The sequence below is a fragment of the Eretmochelys imbricata genome, chromosome 7 (genome assembly GCF_965152235.1).
Source record: "Eretmochelys imbricata isolate rEreImb1 chromosome 7, rEreImb1.hap1, whole genome shotgun sequence".
Lineage (NCBI taxonomy): Eukaryota > Metazoa > Chordata > Testudines > Cheloniidae > Eretmochelys > Eretmochelys imbricata.
In genome coordinates this window covers 95274765-95299864 of record NC_135578.1, presented here as the reverse complement: position 1 = coordinate 95299864, position 25100 = coordinate 95274765, and the positions used below count along the sequence as shown (strand labels likewise).

The following is a 25100-nucleotide window of genomic DNA, read 5'->3' as shown; positions in this document are numbered from 1 at the left end:
TAGGGCATTCTCAACTCCTCCTAACACCTGCTGGTGAGTGGGCTTTTGTTTGCTTGTTGTAATGAATGTCCTTGAGTTGCCTTTAGATGAAAGTTTGTCCCTTACGACATGGAAGCCTAATGGGAAAGGAATTGTAAAGCTTATTCCTTCAAGAAATCCTTTTGAACCCTCATGTTTTTTTGAGCAGACCAGTCTGCAAAGGGGTAATACATAAATAAAGCTTGTGCTGATTACCCCTGGGAGAGCCAGGTTCTAGTTTATACAACCTTTAAAAGGTAGCTTTGTTATGGTTTTCTTTGTTTGCTTAAATACCTACATGAGCAAGTGAAACTAGTCACCTTAGTACTCACCCATGGTGTCTTCGCAGCCAGACCTCTCTCGCTAATGGCAACGATTGGCTGCGAACAGTAGTGGATTTAGCTGGAGAGTATTCTGACCTTTGACTTCCACTCAGTGAACTCCTGGGACATGTAGTTTAGTAGTTACTTTGATGCAGGCAACGTAGCTTGTCCATGTAACCTGCCATTACTCTAAACCAGTTAAAATTTAAAACATCTTAATTTATTGGGTAGTATTGAATTAAAGGATGAAGTTAGATTTTCTGGGTTGTCTTTTACACTTATGGACTGAAGAAAGAATTTTTTTATTTTTTTAAAATGAGGGATTGTAAAGAGGACTGGATGAATTAGAACCTTTTCTAGTCGTGCTTTGACATTGAGTGAGGTGACATTGGAACAGAGAGAATTTGACTTCAGTAGACAGCCTGAGGCCAAAAAGTATTATGGGTTGATATGTGTTGTGAGTGATTAGGGAACTCCTTGAGCATGAGCTGAGAGGGTGGGGGTAGAGGGATGTTGTTTGTTTTATATAATAAAGGATTTCTTATTAACCCTTACTCATTCACCAGGCAATACTAGCCTCTTGTGTTCAATATAACTATCCATAACTGGATTGGAAAATTATAGAGGGGAGACTGTTGCGGGTGGCGGGGTGGGGAGTTACCCTTTTTCTCAAGAGTCATGTATTAGTTACAGCCAGGGACAGGATACCAGACTTAATGGATCACTGGTCTGATCTCCTGCATTCACCACTCAGCAAGAGCCAGGTTGAAGCAGCTGTATTTCCTCATGAGAAATCTGGGTGTAATTTAGAAAACAAGTTGAGCCAGATGGTAACGTTCCCAAGGAGTGCTTGGTGCAGCTGAAAGCAAGGGGGAGCAAAGCTGCCCTTTGCATTCCTCTGGTCCTGAATGCAGTTCTGCACTGGACTCCAAAAAGACTCCAGTTCCTGTTACAGAAGCCAGGAATTGCCAGGGCACATGAGAGCCTCATTCATTGCCTCTTCTTGCAGTCAGAGGGAACAGGGATTGCAGAGAAGCCACTACAGAGGCTTTGTGCCATACCTAGATCTCTGAACATATGGGAGATCATCTCGGGCAGAGCTACTTTGTCAGTAAATAGGCTAGGATGGAGTCCTTTGTATATTTTACACTCCAGGACAAATTGGTAATTAGTGGGAGGTTGTAAGCGCTATAAAACTTGTAAATGAGAATGCCCATCACGCCACATCTCTGTCCAGAATGGTTTGTAGGGCTGTCCCCACATTACGCCCCCCCCACCACACACACACACACTGCATTCTCAGGACGCACACAACAGATTCTCAGAATGGTCCACAAAGAAAGCCTTCAACCAGAGGAACCACCAGGAACACCTCTGCACAGAAAGAAGTAAAGGTGGCAGTGGCATCTGGCTGGGGATAGAGAAGAAAGGGCAGGGTGAGCATCAAGGAGGAAAAATAAATTATGATATGTTCAGCCAATAACATACTTGTTTCTGCTGTTCATCATATCAGCCACAAGCTTACAGAGGGGCACTGAAATAATAAGGTGCCCTATCTTACTGAATGGCAGGCACTGTAATATTAAACATCTAACTGAGGTGCTTGAAAAGGGACATAAAAAAAGAAATGAAGTGGGGAAGAGAGAACAAGAGGCCCCACTTAGGCTGGATTTTGTGTAGAATCCAAGCCCACAGGTGAGAAGATGCGGGACCCAACACAGAAGGGAAGTGTGTGTCTGAGTGGGAACTGCCTCGGAGCTGGAATGGAACCCAGGTAGAGATATCTTCATCAATATCTTAATCAATGATGTAGATAATGGCATCATCTTATAAAGTTTGTGGATGATACCAAGCTGGGAGGGGTTGCAAGTGCTTTGGCGTATAGGATTATAATTCAAAATGATCTGGACAAATTAGAGAAATGATCTGAAGTAAATAGAATGAAATTCAATAAGGACAAATGCAAAGTACTCCACTTAGGAAGGAACAATCAGTTGCACGCATACAAAATGGGAAATGACTGCTTAGGAAGGAGTACTACAGAAAAGGATCTGGGGGTCATAGTGGATCACAAGCTAAATATGGGTCAACCGTGTAACACTGTTGCACAAAAAGCAAACAACATTCTGGGATGTATTAGCAGGAGTGTTGTAAGCAAGACACAAGAAGCAATTCTTCTGCTCTACTCCACGCTGATTAGGCCTCAACTGGAGTATTGTGTCCAGTTATGGGCATCAGATTTCAGGAATGATGTGGACAAATTTGAGAAAGTCCAGAGAAGAGCAACAAAAATTATTAAAGGTCTAGAAAACATGACCTATGAGGGAAGATTGAAAAAATTGGGTTTGTTTAGTCTGGAAAAGAGAAGACAGAGGGGACATGATAACAGTTTTCAAGTACATAAAATGTTGTTACAGGGAGGAGGGAGAAAAATTGTTCTTCTTAACTGCTGAGGATAGTATAAGAAGCAATGAGCTTAAATTCCAGCTAGGGAGGTTTAGGTTGGACATTAGGAAAAACTTCCTGTCAGGGTGGTTAACCACTGGACTAAATTGCCTATGGAGTTTGTGGAATCTTCATCATTGTAGATTTTTTTAAGAGCAGGTTAGACAAACACCTGTCAGGTGGTCTAGATCAGGGGTTCTCAAAGTGGGGGTCGGGACCCCTCAGGGGATTGTGAGGTTATTACATGGGGGGGTCGTGAGCTGTCAGCCTCCACCCCAAAACCCTGCTTTGCCTCATTTATAATGGTGTTAAATATATTTTTTAATGTTTTCAATCAATAAGGGGGGGTGGGGTCGCACTCAGAGTCTTGCTATGTGAAAGAGGTCACCAGTACAAAAGTTTGAGAACCACTGGTGTAGATAATATTTAGTCCTGCCATGAGTGCAGGAGACTGGACTAGATGGCCCCTCGAGGTCCCTTCCCAGTCCTATGATACTATGATTCTATACACAGTACTTGAGGCCCATACGATTCCACACTGCAAGGGTTAAACCTTCTGTTAAAAATAAACAGAACTGATCAAACTGGGAATCTGATAAGGGGAACATATAGTGCCACACAACAGCTTGTAAAAGATAAACTTCAAATGCATGTGGGTGGATCTTAGGTAAGTGCATTGGCTCAGGGAGGGAAGGTTGGGGGAGTACTGACAAGTGGAGCTTGTGACGTTACACTCCATATTCTTTCTGAAAATATGCTTATGATATGGATATGGCATAACTGAGACATACTTTATGCAAGATGGCTCATGTAAGATATCATTGGAAAGGTTATGATTTACTGAATGTGATTATACCGCATGTATCATTTCTGTATCTGATGTCAGGAATATTGACCATGTATCTGTATTTCAGAAATGCTACTTTGGGTGACACCGACAATTAGCCCTTCAGGTACAACAATGAAAAAGCCAGACAGGGCTGATGGCCCATCAGCAAAGACAATGGACTGTGAAAGAGCTTAGTCTTCCTGTGGATGCTTCAAATAGCCTGCGAGTAATGGCTACTATGACCCTGCAGAGACATGTGACTGAGTCACCTGGTACTGGACCCCCCACTTTGGAATGCCAGTGTTTTTCCACTGGAAGACAAAGGGTTCCCGCCATACACAAAAGTTATATAAGGCAGGGGAGTGACAGCATCATGGTTCTCCTTCTCCTCCTCACCCAAAGAGACACTGGGAAACAACTGGAAACAAGAACTGAACTGGAGGGAGAAGAGTTGCGCCCAGGCTGGAAGTGTGTCTAACCTGTGAGTAATAATACCTGAAGTTTCAAGCTGCAGTCCAGTGCAGCTGGCTTTCAAGAATCTCCGTAATCTGCTTGAGACAACATTTAGGGAGAAACTACTATTTGTAGCCAATTTCTTTAGTGAATCAAGCTTAGTTTGTGTGCTCTGTTTTATTTGCTTAGTAATCTGATTTCTTCTGTTCGCTATTCCTTATAATCACTTAAACTCTGCTGTTTATAGTTAATTTGTTTTGTTTATTATTCAACCCAGTTTGTGCAATTTCTAACTGGGGAGGGGGGCAAGAAGGTGTGCATATCTCTCTTCACATTGAGGAAGAGGGTGAATTTTTATGAGCTTGCGCTGTGCAGATTTTTCTATACAGTGCAAGACAATATACCTTTGGGTCTGCACTCCAAGGGAGGTGGGCACCTGAGTGCTGGGGCAAGTCCCTTAAGCTGAGTCTTCCCAGAGCTGATCTCAGTGTCTGTGTCTTTCTGCAGGTGGGTGTGGCCCTGCCTGTGTGTGTGTGCTAGGGGAGGCTTAAGAGCTTGGCTCAGCAAGATAGGTTAAAGGGGGCCCATGCTGGCAGAACAGGCGGGCTTAGTGGTATCTCTGCAAATCAAGTGGCACCTTGAAGGGGGGCAACTCATCACAGAGCTGAATGGTGCTGTTCCTTGAGGAACTATCTGATTAGCTAAGACACATTGTATCTGGTGCTAGCTGATCAAAATAAAAGGTGCCTGGTGCACACATCCAGCCAGGCAAACACTAGTTAGTCCATCTTATTAGGATGATTTATTAAAAAAAAAAGACAGCTGCAAACACATCCACCTCAGCTAATTAGCTGCCCTGCACCCAGATTACAAGTCATTTACTGCCTGTGAGCAAAACCAGCAGTGGTTGATTTTGGAATATTACTGCACCAACAGCCATTCAGACAGATTTCTTGCAAAGCCATCCAAAGCCTGCGTCTTTGTTTCTTTATGAGCCTCTTCATTGTCCTCACTGAACATTTTTGCCCCAGGAGTATATTATTTTAACTGCAGCTGATGGAACAAAGTATGCCATGGGGAGAACAACCCATCTACTCTAAATGGGAGATTCCAGTTCACACATTCACAGAACTCTGAATAAAAGGAAAACCCCCCTTAACCTAAAAATATAATGTCCAGCAGTTCTGGCAGAAATGAAATCAGGGTTTGAGTGCAATGTAAAACACAACTTTACAGAGTTCAGAAAGATGGGGAACGGTAATATGCTGATTTTTTTATTTTAAAAGAATATTATGTGTGTGTCCATCCACACAAAAAGTACGGATAGTTCTCGGGTTTCTGACAAGGTAGCAGAACAGTCTCAGCATCAGGAAGCTTGTCACTGCTGAGTTTAGTTCTATATAATGTAATCTATACAAAAAGCTATGTCATCTGTTTTCAAGCTTCTGTGGAGAGTCATTGAGCCACCCACAGCTCCTCCTACATCACCGTAGATTGTTCATTCTGGTTCACTGGTGCTGTTACCTATAACCTAAAGTAAGACATGCCCTGACATTGCTCATTGCTGTTAGGATAGCTTTGAAAGGATTGAAAGAGACAGTTTGGAGCAATAATTTGCCTTACAAATACTTTTTCTTCATATATCTGTCACTATAACAGAACAATACCTAAAAAATGTGGGAAATGAACTCATGTTTATTGCTGGTAAACATTACACCAGATATTCCTGGATATTTGACAGTCATTGAAAATTATCTGAATTATATGAAAATTAATAAATGTATAATGATTTTACTCTTATTTTAACTTTGCTTTGTAAATCTTTTGGTTTTCCCAGAGGCAGACTCACTGATCAATTGTTAGACCTCAGAAGGTTATAAAAATTACTATCCTTCTCCTTTCTCACCCCCTGCCCAACATCCCCGCCCCTTGCCAAATTGCTTTGGCATGGAAGCAGGGACAAGACATTTTTTAAAACAACCTCCAGGGACTCTAACACTTGATTAGTTTGATATGATTTGTTTTTGATGAACCTATGTTATCCATGATTTACCACTTTATTTTTCTCTAGGTGCTTAAAAAAATAAAGTCTATTAATCATCCTAGCAATTTAATACATATTACTACTACTGATCTGAAATTCTGTCTTCCCCTCCTCCCTTCAGAAAAACAGGTCTGCCCTTTTTAAAGTGTTTCTCCTTTTCCAGTCCCCTGGGCCTCACCTGTCCGTCATGAGTTCACAAGAATTATTACCAATGGCTCCAAGTCTTGATTAGAATATGTGATCTAGGTTTTGTTTTCTTTAACCTGTTCCATCGTGATTCTCCCTCATGACCTCTCCCTTTCTTAATTAAGGGCCCAACCTTGTAAGGTGCTGAGCATGGACAGTGGGTGAAACTTCCCCTGTGGGAGGCTAGCTCCTTATCCCACCTTTTCCACCTGCAGCCCCCATCCACATTCCACCACTGCTCCACCCTAGGCCCTGCTCTCGCCCACAGCTGACTCACTGCTCACCTCTTCACACCTCCTCCGGAAGGTCCCCCCCTCCACTCACCTCCTTCCCTGCTTGCCTCCTCACCCCTCACCCCGCCAAACCCCTCCCCCACATGCCATGCACCTGGCTTGATGCTCGCCTCCTCACCCTGCTGCTGCCCTCCCCCACGAGACCCTCCCCCCTTTTCACCTTAAAGCACTAACAACATTCCCCAAGGGAACTGAACTGGCAACAGTTATAGATAAATTGCCAGATGCGTTTTCCTCTGTGTGGCAGGGAGTTCAGTGTATACAGTAAAGAGAGAGACGAAAAGCCAGGGTACCTGTGCCAAACTGAAGCCTAATCTCTCCCTTTGAAAAAGTGTTTGTCATTGACAGCCTGCATTAGGACAGTAGTTTAATAACTTTGCTTACACAGAATTCCCTGCCAGACTTGTTTACTTAAACTGGGTTTGAATAAAACAACTAGATCAAGAAATATACTCACTGGCTATGTCAGCTCCTCCTTGAGCGAGGTTAGTCAAAAATACTTCTGCTGGGTACAGAGAATAACTGACAGTCCTTTGGAAACTGTTTTTAACCCCAGAACACATTTTCCTACAATATAAAACCCAGCTGCATGTGGCCAAAGGCTTCCTGGGCATTGGCAAATGCCTGTTAAATGGCTTCATTACCACTTCAATGGCCCTTTGACAGTTTCAGTGATCTGCTACTAGGTCTCTGGTCTGGAAGACTCTTTCACTTGTGTAAAGTTTCTCAGGGATGAAGGATCCTCTCCCCTCGCCTCATTACTCAACCGCATGCAGCTCACACACACACACACACACTCACTCTCACTCTCTCTGCCCCGCAGGGATGGGGAGTGAGGAGGAGCACTGCCAGCAGCTGCAGAGACCTCTGAAGCGGGAGGGGAATGGAGTGGAGTGGAGAAAAGGAGAGGCAAGGAGGAAGACTCACCAGGCGGCAGCAGTATGCCGTGGGAGCCTCAGGGAAGGGTCAGAGCAGGGGGCACAGCAGCCCCGGTATTGGCCAGTAGGGATGGCTGCGCTAGGGGAGGCAACACCTTATACCTGCCTATTATACCCGCCTATTATAATAGGCCTTTTATACCCGCCACGCATGATGCTGAGCACTCTCAAGTGCTATTGAAATCAATAGGATCTGAGGGAGTTTAACGCCTTGTTGGATAGGCCTCTATTATTGCTATAAGCATCCTGTTATCATTAATAACTTTTTTGTTGAATGCTGAAGCTGAGTAACTATAAAGTATTTCAGTTTTCTACTTGCCATCTCTTTGCAGTGCTTTCCAGTAGAGCAGTGGGCCTATACTTTCTTCTTGCTTCATAGTTATACAGCTTGTTCTTGTTTCCTTGTACATCCTTTATTAACAGGACATACTTCATCTTCTGACTTCGCCCCAACTTGTCCTACTAGCTGGGCCTAGTCACCGCCTGAGGTCCTTTGTAACTTACTTCTTCTAAGCCTCAAATTTCTGCCATTGCATCCATTTAATGTACAGTACAACCGTGAATGTTCTAGATCACTCCCTAATTTATATTGTCCTGTGTTACAAGAAGGTGGACACTATGGCAGTAAATAGGATAGCTGCTCCTCATATACAAGTGTGAATACCAGGTATTGCCTTCTTCATATATCTGAAGGCCAGAAGGAACCATCATGATTATCTAGTCTGACTGTATAACTGAAATCAGATAACCTCACTGAGGAATTAGAACCTCATTAAATAATAGTAATTTTTGTAACTCATGAATTCACTGTGAATCTCAGTTATTTCAGCTTGTCATTTTTTGCAAGAAATATATTCATTTTCCATGTGCCAAATGATAAAAAGTCTCAGAAAAAGGGAACCAAACTGATGCAATGTTTTCTTCTATGTTATGGGAGCTGCAGTGTTGCCAACCTCACCAATGAAAAATCATGACTCAAATCCCCAAAAATCATGAGGTTAAAAAAAATCTATGATTTTTAAGCCAGTGAAATGTAGGTCTATATCCCTTCCGGATTCTGATCCTTTAAGATGCTCTCAGGTCACACATGTGGCTGACAGTGGGAGCCCCAGCCTCCTAGTGTCCCCTTAAGGAGGGCCTCTTGCTGTCAGCCCTGTCAGCTCCAGGGCTGCCTGATAGCAGGAGCCCCAGCCACTGGGGCTGGCAGCGATTTCTCAGTAGAATTGTTAAGTGTGACTCATGATCTCAGGATAGAACTCTCAAATGTCAGGATTTTTTTTTTCAGAGTGGCTGGGGTAAAAATCCTGACATTTCAGAGTTCTATCGCAAGATCACGACTCAGGCTTAATTTTACTTCGAAATCACAAGAGTTGGTATGTCTGCTATAATTCCATTTGCCATACACTCTCCTCCAGGCGACATAACTGAGAGAAATGCATATGCAGGCAAAATAGGAATTATAAGTTGCAAACACTTCTTTATGCAGAAACCAGAATGTTAAATAATTCCTCTGTGGTATGAAGTACATAGAAATGGCACAATCCTAAAGTACATTATCTGATCAATTTTGCCCTGAATTAAGAATTGTATTTAGATGAGCAACTGTAGCTTTTATTCTCTTGCTCTAGGATTGAAAAATCCCATTGCTGTTTAAGTGTCAGCATCATGATACAAAACACAATGGAAGTTGCTTCATGTATCAGCATGATAATGCAGAAAGCAGACCTGTCTGGGAGAATGCAGACATGTCTGGCAGAAAAGTCATTTCGACTGTCAATACGTTAAACTCTATTGGGAGGATGGGCTGAAATGAGATGGAGTGTTGTCATGCTGGAAGATGTTGACGTGTGAAGATGGAAGGTGCTAATTGCTGCTATTAAACTTGTTGCTTGATCTATAAATAATTGCAGAGGTGCTTGAAGTGGTGGTTGTACTACTCAGATGGCAGAGGCTCCATGTGTCCACCCTTTTGGTTTTCTGATTTTCCCCAAAAATCAATAGGGTTCTGGCCATTAGTACCTAGAACATTGCCTGAACTGTTGGAATCGAGCGGATGTGGCATTCAAAAGATATTGTGTCACAGACACACGAACAGTGAAGTGTAGTTGAGTTGACTGTAAGTCCACCACGAGCTCGGCCAAGTGTATATTTATACCCTGAGTCACTGCTGCAATACTTTATAGTTTTATTCCAGTGATTTTAGTGCCAATCCATCAGCATAAAACTGGAGTAACACTGTGGTCACTGAAGCTCTGCCTACTGCATGCACAGCTCAGGAACAGAAGCTTTTGGGGCTGAAATAGGTATTCTTTCTAGGCACACATAAAACATCACCATCTATAATGAATTCTAACATATTTTTTTCACTAATTCTCTTTATAAATAAAGACACGTTACACTTGTAACATAGATACATAGATTCACAAAGATACTACAGTGATGAGCACTAATAAAAACTGTAAGATATACCAAAGCTGTGTACTGATGAATGTACATTGGCAAATCTTTTTACGCATTCCTTTCCCATGGTTCAAGGTAATCCAAGCCAAGATGTGCAAATATTTCTTCTTCGCTTTTGGCTTTGAGAAATATCCTCTGTAAAGGGAGGGGGGGGAAAAAGGTTAATATGGTCATTTTTGATTATTTAAATTAATGCGCTTGCTTTTTGAAACTTAGGCTAGTCATTTTTTGCCTTCTCCATGCTCACTCCCACCCATAAGCGACTCTTTTTTCCATTACCACATCAATCTGCACAGTGATGACCTCAGAACGTGGGAAATGGTAAGCAGAATGATTCCTTATCCTGCAGAAGTGGAGCCAAACTGCTTGTTGCTTTCAAACCCAGTGACTAGTTTACATCTTTTTGTACTGATTTACATTTCAAAGCTAACTGCATAAGGATTAGGACTTCATTTTTTAAATGAAAGTTAAGGTTTTCCTCCAGGGTTGACTTTCCTAACAAGCTCATCAGTGTCACATACATGAAAATAGCACTATTCTCAAAAGATGTTGTCAAGGTTCCTCCCCCACTCTGAACTCTAGGGTACAGATGTGGGGACCTGCATGAAAAACCTCCTAAGCTTACCTTTACCAGCTTAGGTCAAAACTTCCCCAAGGTACAAAATATTCCACCCTTTGTCCTTGGACTGGCCGCTACCACCACCAAACAAATACTGGTTACTGGGGAAGAGCTGTTTGGAAATGTCTTTCCCCCCAAAATACTTCCCAAAACCTTGCACCCCACTTCCTGGACAAGGTTTGGTAAAAAGCCTCACCAATTTGCCTAGGTGACTACAGACCCAGACCCTTGGATCTTAAGAACAATGAACAATCCTCCCAACACCTGCACTTCCCCTTTCCTGGGAAATGTTGGATAAAAAGCTTCACCAATTTGCATAGGTGACTACAGACCCAAACCCTTGGATCTGAGAACAATGAAAAAGCATTCAGTTTTCTTACAAGAAGACTTTTAATAGAAATAGAAGTAAATAGAAGTAAAGAAATCACCTCTGTAACATCAGGATGGTAGATACCTTACAGGGTAATTAGATTCAAAACATAGAGAACCCCTCTAGGCAAAACCTTAAGTTACAAAAAAGACACACAGACAGAAATAGTTATTCTATTCAGCACAATTCTTTTCTCAGCCATTTAAAGAAATCATAATCTAACGCATACCTAGCTAGATTACTTACTAAAAGTTCTAAGATTCCATTCCTGGTCTATCCCCGGCAAAGACAGCATAAAGACAGACACACAGACCCTTTGTTTCTCTCCCTCCTCCCAGCTTTCGAAAGTATCTTGTCTCCTCATTGGTCATTTTGGTCAGGTGCCAGCAAGGTTACCTTTAGCTTCTTAACCCTTTACAGGTGAGAGGAGTTTTCCCCTGGCCAGGAGGGATTTCAAGGGGTTTACCCTTCCCTTTATATTTATGACAGATGTGTTCAACCCAATTCCACACAGTTATACTAACTATGGGCAAAACTCAGCATGTCAGAGCTTTCCTAATTCCCATTACTTCTACAGAGAAATGCTATGTTCCTGGGAAACTGATCTGGAAATTTTGTGGGACTAGGCAGCTCCAGTTAGAATTTTTCCCCAATAAACTTGTTATAGTAACGTTCACATTTGCTTTCACATATGGGTATTTCATACTGTATGGTAATATGCTGGCACAGAAACCAGGAGCAAGCATTTACTCTTTAAAGAAACAAAACCAGAAAATCTGATGGCTAGGTGGTATGGAAAATATTCCCTTTAGTAGTTGTGTGCTGTTTTCATAACTGTGGTGCAATATCAGTTAAAGGTACAACGCTTGCAGTGCAGATGAGCATTAAAATATGTGGACCCCATCATTTGGAGGAGTTTGGAAGTAGGACAGGTGTTCAGAGGGTAACCACTATCACCTGGGAGTGCTGTACAGTTCAGATGTGCTTCAACCAGAATCCTTGAACAACCTCAAACTTTGGGTCCATTAAGAATCCAGGGCCAGAGTCTCTGGTCCACTAAGTTCACTTTGCAGGGCAAAATGAACTTAAACTGGCTGGAGAAAACTGCAGGAGAATTTCCCCATGTGGGATATCTCTTGTCAATGGAAAGCTAGGGGCAGCAGCTATGTCAGCACCTGCACCAGCTCCTCCACCACCATTGCCTCCTCCACTGCAGCTGTGCTGCCCAACATAATGGGAGGAAGGGGAACACAGGTGGGTAGGGAGGGAAGATTAGGACGAGATATGGGGAAGAGAGGGAAGGGTAGGGAGTGTGGAAGAGCAAGGTTTCTCCACATCTGGATTCTTTGCTCATAAAAAGTTTACCACCAGCAGCACAATTTAAAGCTAGGCCCATGCAGCTTTCAGTCATGCCAAGGCCAGGTAAAACAGAATCAGGGAGCTACAATAGGGCCCCTGTCAGCCCTATCCTTTCTGGTGCCCAAGCTTTGCTCAGGCACAGTGGAGAATTGAGCACCCAAATGTGAATGAGTTCCATATTTCAGTTGGGTCCTACCTTCACCATGGAGCCAACTGAATCAAAGTCTAAGTGCAACACTTTTGTCATAAGTATAAAGGGAAGGGTAAACCCCTTTAAAATCCCTCCTGGCCAGAGGAAAAATCCTCTCACCTGTAAAGGGTTAAGAAGCTAAACGTAACCTCGCTGGCACCTGACCAAAATGACCAATGAGGAGACAAGATACTTTCAAAAGCTGGGAGGAGGGAGAGAAACAAAGGGTCTGTGTCTGTCGGTACGCTGCTTTTGCCGGGGATAGAACAGGAATGGAGTCTTAGAACTTTTAGTAAGTAATCTAGCTAGGTATGCATTAGATTATGATTTCTTTAAATGGCTGAGAAAAGAACTGTGCTGAATAGAATGACTATTTCTGTCTGTGTGTCTTTTTTGTAACTTAAGGTTTTGCCTAGAGGGGTTCTCTATGTTTTGAATCTAATTACCCTGTAAGGTATCTACCATCCTGATTTTACAGAGGTGATTCCTTTACTTCTATTTACTTCTATTTCTATTAAAAGTCTTCTTGTAAGAAAACTGAATGCTTTTTCATTGTTCTGAGATCCAAGGGTTTGGGTCTGTGGTCACCTATGCAAATTGGTGAGGATTTTTACCAAACCTTTCCCAGGAAGTGGGGTGCAAGGGTTGGGAGGATTTTGGGGGGAAAGACGTGTCCAAACTACGTTTCCCAGTAAACCCAGTTAGAGTTTGGTGGTGGCAGTGAATATTCCAAGGACAAAGGATAAAATTAATTTGTACCTTGGGGAAGTTTTAACCTAAGCTGGTAAAAGTAAGCTTAGGAGGTTTTCATGCAGGTCCCCACATCTGTACCCTAGAGTTCAGAGTGGGGGAGGAACCTTGACAACTTTCATTGTTGGGGTGTTTGAAATTAAGATCTGGATCCAATTCTTGCAGCTTGGGCCCATATTTCATTGACACTGATCAGCTTCAACAGCCAGGTCAGTCAAACTACCAACTTTCTTAAAAGCTATTTTGCAGGATTACAGAATAGAATGAAAGCCAGTTCAGTGGTTCTAGAAAGGTTATTAGGGCTAAATCAAATGGTAGACGTTAGACACTTTGGAATGAATCTATAATTCTTTAACGTGCCAGTGAACTCAACAGGGGAAAAGATATGTGGTTCCTATTTCTCTGTTTCAAAATTATCAACCTACTAATTTGATCAACCTACAGGTATTTATGTAAAGTTCCCCCAATATGCAGTTGAACTCAGTCAAGGAACCTAAGTCATTTCTCTCTCAGCAAATTACTGCCATGTTGTGTAATAGTGTATAGCATAAAGAAAAGGAGGACTTGTGGCACCTTAGAGACTAACATTTATTTAAGCATAAGCTTTCGTGAGCTACAGCTCACTTATAGCATGTGTTTAACATTTTTCTGAACTGGAAGCATAAACTCATCTTAATGTGCAAGTATATAGACATTTTAATTAACATTAATTAGCATTTATTCTCTATTAAATAAATAGCAAGTATTTATTCTGTATTAACTATATATAATTTTGAATATAAAGATTTTTAGAAACTGTGCACAAAATTTTATAGCCAGATATCTTTAAACACACATACCCTTTGTCTGTCTCTACTTCCCTGGTGCAGCCTGCCTACACTGGTTCCTACTAGGCATGGGAGCTACTTGGTTAAGTCATGCAATCCAGTTATTTGGGATTCATATTCCACCGTTTTGTTGCTGGGAATGCTTGTGTACCAATTGCACTACACTATGGGCCTGATCCAAAGCCCATTGAAGACACTGGCAGTCTTTCCACTGGCTTTACATCTGGCCCTGGTGTAAACAGGTGTAGATCCATTGATTTCAGTAATACTTTTCCCAGTTTAGATCTGGTACTATGTATATTGATGATTCATCATTTGTACATAATGGTAACAAAACTTCACAAGGTATATAGAATTGTTTCCTCCTTAACATAACTATGTCTGTATGTCTAAGGAGATTTCCATTGCAAGCAAGTCATGTTAAAACTCAAGGAAAGGATTTGGCCCACTGGTTCAGAGATTTCTTTTGCTCCTAATGGAATAAGCTTGACACTCATTTTTGTTTTAATAATAATAATAAGCACAGAGTCCTGATTTTTAATGGGGGGTTTATCCAACCTTCAATTTTTGCATGTGAAGTTTAAGCATATAAAACATCCAAACACTGGCAAGGTGCCCACAGGTCACAGAGTTGGAAATCTATTTTCAACAGTATAAATGAGCTGCAATTATCATGCATCAACTTTTAATTGTAAGTTAAAAATTGTATCTGCCACAACAGAGGCTACTTTTCAAATGCAAGCCCATTATGTTCCATTAAGATTTAAACTAAATTTAAAAAGCATGTTCTGAAATAAGCGAGAGAGATACAAAAAAAGCCTCATTAGAAAAAGATATTCTTTCCCATATAGGGGGAAATGTAGAAATGCCAGAAAAGACAAAATCTAAGAAGACAGCAAAATGAGAGCACCCATAAGTGTCCCTTAAATCTCTGCCCAATACTATAATGGCATCCCAGATATTTCTTCTCCAGAAAATGATATGATATATTACAATGGAATTACAAATCATCAGGTGTGCAGCCTTCCAAAACTGCAACACATTTCCGGGCGGCAGCACAACTTTCCAGGCTGCTGCAGTACTTCTGGGAATAACATCAAAAACCTAGTGGCACCTAACCTCCCAGTGTGGGAGGGTAACCAACTAGCTATTCTGCTCATCATGGTAATTGGAAGGACCCACGTTTTCCTAAGCCTACTTGCCTCCTCTCACCCTCTTTATTGACAGGTTTCAGAGTAACAGCCGTGTTAGTCTGTATTCGCAAAAAGAAAAGGAGTCCTTGTGGCACCTTAGAGACTAACCAATTAGGCTCATGCTCAAATAAATTGGTTAGTCTCTAAGGTGCCACAAGGACTCCTTTCCTCTTTATTGAGTTATTTCTAAAAGGCAGGATTTTGTCACTCACTTGTGGATAATGGAAGAGAGGAAACCATGAATGGATCATGGCATCTCTGCAGCACTGTCTCACAGTAGATTAAGATGATAAAATATTCATTTTTACGTAAATGCTGAGTGCGCTGTGTTTTGGTTGTATAATAAAGATTTTTCACAGTTTAACAAACTGCTAAAATCATCCAATTTTTTTTTTAAACATGCATGAATCATTGCAGAAACCTGAGATGTGTTCTTAAATGTGTGGCCATCTGTTATGGATGCTCTTTAATGGAAGCTCTTCATGTCTTCTGGACCTCAAACTACTTGCCATTTCTGTTGCACAATAGAATCTCACTTTTAATTTTCTTCTCTCACCCTACTTATAAACATGCTATTTCTGTGAGTACTACTCATCTCATTTGCTTGACAGGAATTTTTTAATACAAGGAATTAATGCTGACAACTGTTCTTAGTAGCTACAACCCATGTCTCTAAATAAATCTCTAGTTGGTATCTGCCAAGTACTTTAGCTCTGAGTGGTATTAATGTAAATCATAACCTATTATGCTGCCTCTTTGTGAATCTGTACTGAATTAATACAATTATGCATATTTGATTATTACAATCAGCAATGAACCCTGTTCTTTTCCGTTTTGTTTCTTCCCGACACCGGGGTCTTTTTTTTTTTCACTCCTTTTTGCTCAAAAGAAGTAAATAATGAACTGCCTGTCTTCTTGTGACTTTTTTGCAGCTTCTTACCAATGTTCAACAGAACCAAGCTGCATTCCCAATCATCCCCATCAACTAAACTTTCAAAAAACAATGGGATATAGGAGCTGATATCTCTTGCCTCTTATCCTATCTGATCAATTCTGTTATTCCAATGGATAGAAATATTAAAATTGTGGTTGCAAACATGACCATTAACTACACTTAATGCAGATCATCTGCCTTCCAAATCTTTTCTTGTGTGAATTGCTACTTCTTACTTTTCATTTTGACATTAATGATCAATAAGATCTTTAATAAATTGTGAAGCACTATTTGATGATTTCCTAATTCCTGATTCCCAAAGTTCAATCAGATGTCATGCTATTTTTATCATTACTTTGTTTAAACTCATTTAATTCTATGAAGCCAGCTAGACAAAAACATCAATATCTAAATACGAATTATAGGATTAGTTAAATAAATCAATCATAGTGCGCATGCTGCTTTTGGAAGTGAGAGGCAATTTTTGCAGAGGGTTATGTGTGTCATTTAAACAACATGAAGAGTTATAAAGCATTCTGGTTCTTTCCAGGTCTGTGGCTCAGACTTTCTTCTCCTATTTTACAGAGCACTTTTGTGTGTAACATTAACCATTTTTTGTCCAGTCTCTTGACTAGACCAACAAATATACAGACCTACTAGTTCCTCAGCATGTAAGGGGCAATTCATCCAATACATGTAGAAGGGTAAGATGGTCCAAAGAAAGCAGAGTTTGGTGAAAATCACCACGTGGAAAATATTTTTTTACACAAATAAAAAAAGACTTTCTAAAATATACAAATTAGAACCAGCCTGCAGATACTGTCCAATAGGTCTAGTTTATAAGAATCCCCACAATTTCAGTTATGCTAACCTAGTTAAACCCTTTCACAAAACTTGCACTCTTAAAAAGTAACTTATGCAAGTGTCTAAGGCACAAACATATAGCATTGTCCTTGAATATCTGGCATGAGGTGATTCTTTACCTGGCCTTCTATTTCTAATAGGTGGTAGTCATTGCAAAGACACCCTCACCTATCACCTGTGTTCACTCAGGGTATGTCTACACTATGAAATTAGGTCGAATTTATAGAAGTCAATTTTTTAGAAAGCCATTTTATACAGTCAATTGTGTTTGTCCCCACACTAACGCACTAAGTGTATTGCGTAGGCGGAATGCATCCACAGTACCGAGGCTAACACAGACTTTTGGAGCGTTGCACTGTGGGTAGCTATCACACAGTTCCCGCAGAGTCCACCACCCATTGGAATTCTGGGTTAAGCTCCCAATGCCTGATGGGGCAAAAACATTGTCGTGGGTGATTTTCGGTACATGTCGTCAGTCGCCCCTCCCTCCGTAAAAGCAACAGCAGACAATCGTTTTGCGCCTTTTTTCCATGTGGGTGCCATACTGCTTTCAGCAGACAGTGCAGTAGGACTGCTAACTGTCGTCGCCATCCACCGCTTCCGCTGGCACTCTGCTCTCCTGGTGGTCTCTCAGGGTGGCTTCCGCTGCAACTCTGCTCGGCTGCTCTTGTCTAGCCATACCACAGCAAGCACGCAGCCTGCTTAGCTGTTGTGTCCTGGCAGCGGATGGTGCAGTAGGTCTGCAAAACTGGTCATCCAACCACCTCTTCCCTTGCAACTATGCTCTCCTGCAGACACCATAACACAGCAAGCAAGGAGCCCACTCAGATCACCGCGGAAGTTATGAGCATTGTAAACACCTCACACATTATCATGCAGTATATGCAGAACCAGAACCTGCAAAAGCAGGCGAGGAAGCAATGACAGTGCGGTGACAAGAGTGGTGAGGACAAAGACACAGACTTCTCTTAAAGCACAGGCCCCAGCAATTTGGCCATCCTGGTGGCAATGGGACAGGCTCATGCGGTGGAAAGCCAATTCTGAGCCCATGAAACAAGCACAGACTGGTGGGACTGCATAGTGTTGCAGGTCTGGAATGATTCCCAGTGGCTGTGAAACTTTCGCATGCATAAGGGCACTTCCATGGAACTTTGTGACTTGCTTTCCCCTGCCCTGAAGTGCAAGAATACCAAGATGAGAGCAGCCCTCACAGTTCACAAGCGAGTGAGGATAGCCCTCTGGAAGTTTGCAATGCCAGACAGCTACCGGTCAGTCAAGAATCAATTTGGAGTGGGGGCTGTTGTGATCCAAGTAGCCAACACAATCACTGAGCTGCTGCTATCAAGGGTAGAGACTGTGGGAATTGTGCAGGTCATAATGGATGGCTTTGTTGCAATGGGATTCCCTAACTGTGGTGGGGCAATAGACGGAACACATATCCCTATCTTGGGACCGGACCACTAAGGCAGCCAGTACATAAATTGCAAGTGGTACTTTTCAATGGTGCTGCAAGCACTGGTGGATCACAAGGGATGTTTCACCAGCATCAACATAGGATGGCTGGGAAAGATACATGACACTTGAATCTTCAGGAACTCTGGTCTGTATGAACAGTTGCAGCAAGGAACTTACTTTCCAGACCAGAAAATAACCGTTGGGGATGTTGAAATGCCTATAGTTATCCTTGGGGACCCAGCCTACCCCTTTATGCCATGGCTCATGAAGCCATACACAGGCACCCTGGACAGTAGTCAGGAGCTGTTCAACTATAGGCTGAGCAAGTGCAGAATGGTGGTAGACTGTGCATTTGGATGTTTAAAAGCGCGCTGGCGCAGTTTACTGACTCGGTTAGACCTCAGTGAAACCAATATTCCCATTGTTATTGCTGCTTGCTGTGTACTCCACAATATCTGTGAGAGTAAGGGGAAAGATGTTTATGGCAGGGGGGAAGTTGAGGCAAATCGCCTGGCTGCTGATTACATGCAGCCAGACACCAGGGCGGCTAGAAGAGCATAGCAGGGCGCGCTGTGCATCAGAGAAGCTTTGAAAACCAGTTCCATGGCTGACCAGGCTATGGTGTGACTGTCCTTGATGAAAACCCACCCCCTTGGTTCACTCTACTTCCCTGTAAGCCAACTGCCCTCACCTCCCCTCTTCGATCACCACTTGCAGAGGCAGTAAAGTAACTGTTGTTTCAAATTCATGCATTCTTTATTAATTCATCACACAAATAGGGGGATAACTGCCAAGGTAGCCTGGGAGGGGTGGGGGACAAGGGAAGCACCGGGTGGGGTGGTGGATGAGGGGAGGAGGGAAGGACAAACTTATTGAATGCCAGCCTTCTGTTGCTTGGGCAGTCCTCTGGGGTGGAGTGGTGCTCCTCCCCCCCGTGTTCTTGGGCATCTGGGTGAGGAGGCTATGTAACTTGGGGAGGAGGGCGGTTGGTTACAAAGGGTCTGCAGTGGTGGTCTGCGTCTTTCCTGCACCTCAACCATATGCCAAAGCATAGCAGTTTGATCCTCCAGTCGCCTCAGCATTGCATCCTGCCTCCTTTCATCATGCTGCCGCCACGTTTCCTCTTGATCCCACCACCTCTCCTGTTGCTCCAGCCTCCTGTCCTCATTCATTTTGTGCTTTCATGGACTCTGCCATTTCTGCCTCCATGCATTCTTCTGGGCTCTTTCAGTTTGGGTGGACTGCATGAGCTCAGAGAACATTTCATTGTGAGTGCAGTTTTTTCACCTTCTTATCTGTGCTAGCCTCTGGGACGGAGATGATAGTCACAGCGTTGAAACATTTGCAGCTGCGGGAGGGAAAAAAGGGAGATTAAAATTGAAAAGACACACTGGCCATTTAAAAGGAGGGGCTGATGTTTTCAGGTTAACGTGCAGCACAAACCCAACTAACGCCCCCTACACCCAATTCTCTGGGATGATCACTTCACCCCTCCCCCCACCACGTGGCTAACAGTGGGGATGATTTCTTTTCAGCCACAGGCAAACAGCCCAGCAGGAACTGCCACCTCTGATGTCCCCTTAATAAAATTCCCCTATTTCAACCAGGTGACCATGAATGATATCACTCTCCTGAGGATAACACAGAGAGATAAAGAATGGATGTTGCTTGAATGCCAACAAACACCGGGACCACATGCTGCCATGCTTTCTTATGCAATGATTCCAGACTACGTGCTACTGGCCTGCCATGGTAAAGTGTCCTACCATGGAGGACGCAATAAGGCTGCCCTCCCCAGAAACCTTTTGAAAAGGCTTTGGGAGTACCTCCAAGATAGCTTCACTGAGATGTTCCTGGAGGATTTCCACCCCATCCCCAGACACATTAACAAACTTTTCCAATAGCTGTACTGGCCGCAAATGCATCCCACATCTTCAGGGCAAATTAATCATTAAACACGCTTTCTTTTAAACCATGTTTTATATTTGCAAAGGTACACTCACCAGAGGTGCCTTCTCTGCCTTCAAGGTCCGGGAGCCCGGGTTGGGAGGCTATTGGCTCCATGGTGATAAACAGTTCCTGGCTGTCGGGGAGAATGGTTTCTCCACTTGCCTGGTGTGCGCTATCATCTTCCTCGTCCCCAAAATCCTCATCCCTGTTCTGTGAGGCTCCCTTGCAGGAATCTACGTACAGGTGTGGGGTAGTTGTTGGGGCATGCCCTAGAATTGCATGCAGCTCATCATAGAAGCAGCATGACTGGGGCTCTGACGCCAAGTGGGCATTTGCCTCTTGGGTTTTTTGTTAGGCTTGCCTGAGCTCCTTAAGTTTCATGCAGCACTGCTGCAGGTCCCTGTGATAGCCTCTGTCCTTCATGCCCTTGGAGATTTTGTCAAATATTTTGGCATTTTGTATTTTGAAACGGAGTTCTGATAGCACAGATTCGTCTCCCCATACAGCGATCAGATCCAATACCCCCTGTTCGATCCATGCTGGAGCTCTTTTGCGATTCTGGGACTCCATGGTCATCTCTGCTGCTGAGCTCTGCATTGTCACGCCATGGTGGCCAAACACAAAATGAAATTCAAAAGTTTGCGGCACTTTTCCTGTGTACCTGGCCAGTGCATCCGAGTTGAGAGTGCTGTCCAGAGTGGTCTCAATGGAGCACTGTGGGATTGCTCCTGGAGGCCAATACCGTTGAATTGCGTCCACACTAACCCAAATTCAACCTGGTGAAGTCGATTTCAGCACTAATCCCCTCACTGGGGAGGAGTACAGAAATCTATTTTAAAAGAGCCCATTAAGTCAACAAAAATGGCTTAATTGTGTGGATGGGTGCAGGGTTAAATCGATCTAACACTGCTAAATTTGACCTAAACTCATAGTGTAGACCAGAAAGAAAAGGAGTCCTTGTGGCACCTTAGAGACTAACCAATTTATTTGAGCATGAGCTTCCGTGAGCTACAGCTCACTTCATCAGATGCATACCGTGGTATGCATCTGATGAAGTGAGCTGTAGCTCATGAAAGCTCATGCTCAAATAAATTGGTTAGTCTCTAAGGTGCCACAAGGACTCCTTTTCTTTTTGCGAATACAGACTAACACGGCTGTTACTCTGAAACCTGTCATTAGTGTAGACCAGGGCTCAGTTAGCATTCAAAATAGACACAAATTCACATATGTTCCATGCAAACCTACCAGTACATCTCACTATTATTATAAATAACTTAGAGTAAATACTGAATTGAGTAAATGAGGTAATAGAAAAGGTTACATAAGATAAACATCCCTCACTACAGGACTTTACGTCAGACCGTTTCCCACCTCAGCAGTTCAGAGGTGAGCTTGTATGCCACGTCTTAACTCATAAAATACCCATCTAGCACTTACAATTTCATAGCACCCTCAGATATCTAATTAATAAAAGTGGATTTAGTGCTTGCAAAAGATGTCAAACTAACAGCACTGGAAAGTGAGGTCCTCAGAGTAAGCTCTCACACATTCCTTACTTACATTCCTTAATCCTGAACAGGAATCATCTGATGGAAGGATCAGCTGTTCATTTTTTCTGTACCCATTATTTAAATAGTTGGTTTATCATGGGATACTGCTAATGACGATGATATGCCATCCGTGATGTGGATTAGACCCTAGTTCCTTAGGAAATAGTAGACTAAGACCATCAGCTTGGTTCACATAGGCCAACAAAAAGCTGTCAGCTCTCATTTTAAACTACACATACTGCCCCTCACCACTACCCTTCAATATTATTTGGGAGTCTCATACTTGATTTTGGCTGTATAAGCCAGAGCAAGATCTTTCTCAGAGTGAAGCATCTGGTCCCATACCTCATTTTCCTACCATTAAGGTAGCATTGGCTGTTTAGCTGCTGCAACTATTAGTCCTGGAAAAATGCCATATGGGCACACTATTGGGTTACATTATCCCATGGAACCTACAAAATATGGAGAAGGTGGAGGTAGAATGCCGACTGGGATACAAGACCCCTTGAGGCCCTAGGCTTTGAGGTCTATAAAGTTCTGGTTCTCACGTACTTTTTTTTACTGAGCAGATTGTGGAGGAAAAACAGAAAACAAAATATTTTTGAGAATAGCGTAACATAAATTGCAAAGAAAATATGCAGTGTTTGGCCTAGCTTTGACTTTTAGGTGTGCATCAGAGAATGCCATGCATGTACTCATTCCAGTCTTCCCTTCGTATCCCCAAATGCTTGTATATTCTGAAATGAGAAACTCTTGTGTATAGCATTCTTAGTGATTTTCTCATTTAAACCTGATTTACACTCAGTAATTTTCATGTATAGTGTGGTACGTGACATCCACCTAAATTAAATTAGTACACAATTTTCCATTCATTTTAAAATTATTAAAAAGTTAAATTTAATTGGCAATATAATTATTACTATTTTTACAATATTTTCAATATATTGGATGATAAATACCAGGCTGACAACATAACTCAAGTAGTGCTGGCGCCGTATGGGTGTCACAGTGGGAGTAAGCAAGACAGTAACAAATAAATATATAGAAAAAAGTGGATGGACCGTCATTTATAAACCTTGGAGTCTACTGCTCAGTGAGCCTGGAAATGAGCTATTTTCAAACCAGGTGAATTTGTGCTTATGAAAGTGAGGTGACAACAGCACTAGCAAAACCATACGGCCCGTTTTGGCCAGGACAATCCCTTTTTTAAGCCCTGTCCTGGCCATCCCGACTTTTTTGGCAAAACTAACAAAACTTTGTCCCATTTGCTCTTGCAAACTGATCATCGGTTGGCAAGAGCAAACTGGACAAATGCACAGTTTTGCCAAAAAAGTGGAGTGGGACTGGGACCCCTAGTGGTGGTGCGGGGAGCTTTGGGCTGGCCCGTGGGGTGTCCCATTTTCCCTTTGGGAAAACATGGTCACCTTAGGATAATATAATGAAGCTCAAATGTGTCTTGCACAGCAATTTGCACACCCTCTGTCACTTTACTATGGATATATCTTCCAAGGACTATGTCAGTTTTGTCCCTTTACAATATCTATTCAGAAAGAAACAAAGACCTTGCAGTCTTTGAGATTTGAAACTACTTATCCAGACGTGAAAGGCCAGCGCATTAAATGGTAAATTACAGGAGTAACACACTGACATCTTCAAAGATCTACAATTTAAATATTAGACCATGATTGATTGGTTAGAGCAAAAGTGCAAGGCTGTTCGGTTATTTGTTCTCTCTCTGTCCTCCCTTGTCCAAATAGCATCCTCACCACTGACAGAAATATAAATATCTAGAAATTATCTATTCACTTACTGCAATTCTCATTTAAAAGTAGTAGGGCTACATGAACTAAAGCACAGTCATCCAGTGGAATCAATCAAGATGTCCTAATAAAAACTGAAGTCTGGGAATTGGAGTAATTGTAGATTGTTGTCTGAAAACATCAGCTCAGTGTGAAGCGGCAGTCGAAAAAGCTAACAGAATGTTAGGAACCATTAGGAAAGATATAGATAAGACAGAAAACATCAGAAAGTCACTGTATAAAGTCCATGGTATGCCCACACCTTGAATACTGCATGCAGTTCTGGTCACCTCAGCTCAAAAAAAAGATATATTAGAAATGGAAAAATTACAGAGAAGGGCAACAAAAATGATTAGGGAGTATGGAACTGCTTCCATATGAAGAAAGACTAAAAAGATTGGGACTGTTCAGCTTAGAAAAGAGACAATTAATAGCAGATATGAGAGAGGTCTATAAAATCATGAATGGTGTGGAGGAAGTGAATAAGGAAATGTTATTTACCCCTTTACATAACACAAGAACCAGTCACCCAATGAAATTAACAGGCAGCAGGTTTAAACAAACATAAGGAAGTACTTCTTTACATATGGCACAGTGAACCTGTGGAACCCATTGCCATGGGATGTTGTGAAGGCAAAAGTATAATGGGTTAAAACAATTAGATAAGATCATGAAGGATAGGTCCATCAATGGCTATTAGCCTATGTGGTCAGGGATGCAACCCCATGCTCTTGGAGTCCTGAAAACTCTGACTGCCAGAAGCTGGAACGGGACACTAGGGGATGGATCGATCAATAATTGCCCTGTTCTGTTCATTCCCTCTGAAGCATCTGGCACTGTACACTGTCATAACACAGGATACTGAGCTAGATGGACCATTGGTCTGATCCAGTATGGCCATTTTTATGACTATGGATGCAGGAAAACAAGTGGAGCATTATTATTATACTAATCAAATGGAAACCTAAGTAATTGCCAAGGGTAAACAATACCAAAGGCTAACAAGAGAGCTGAAATGGCCAGTTTCCGACAATCATAGTCTAACTGTCAAAGTAATATACTGAACTCATGTCAGCACTTACCAAATTAAGCATTCGAATGTGAGATATATTTGCTGTAGAAAGGATCACAGTAAAATAAATAACTTGTTAGGGCACCAGCTTATTTCTCATCTGAATGTTCTTTTTTCACTTTTGAAATAGATTAGGATGTAAGATCAAACTTTCCAGTCAGAATAAAAGACAGATTTTG

At 42.2% G+C, this 25100-nt stretch overlaps 1 protein-coding gene across 1 annotated transcript in view; it reads right to left on the bottom strand.

Moving 5' to 3' along the window:
* Positions 1 to 10037: 10037 nt before the first annotated feature.
* DNTT (DNA nucleotidylexotransferase) overlaps positions 10038 to 25100 on the bottom strand; it is a 153149-nt gene continuing 138086 nt past the window's right edge. Inside the window, exon 11 of the mRNA XM_077822708.1 lies at positions 10038 to 10124. Within this exon, the coding sequence (XP_077678834.1) occupies positions 10038 to 10124 (87 nt within the window). The remainder of the gene's footprint in view (positions 10125 to 25100) is intronic.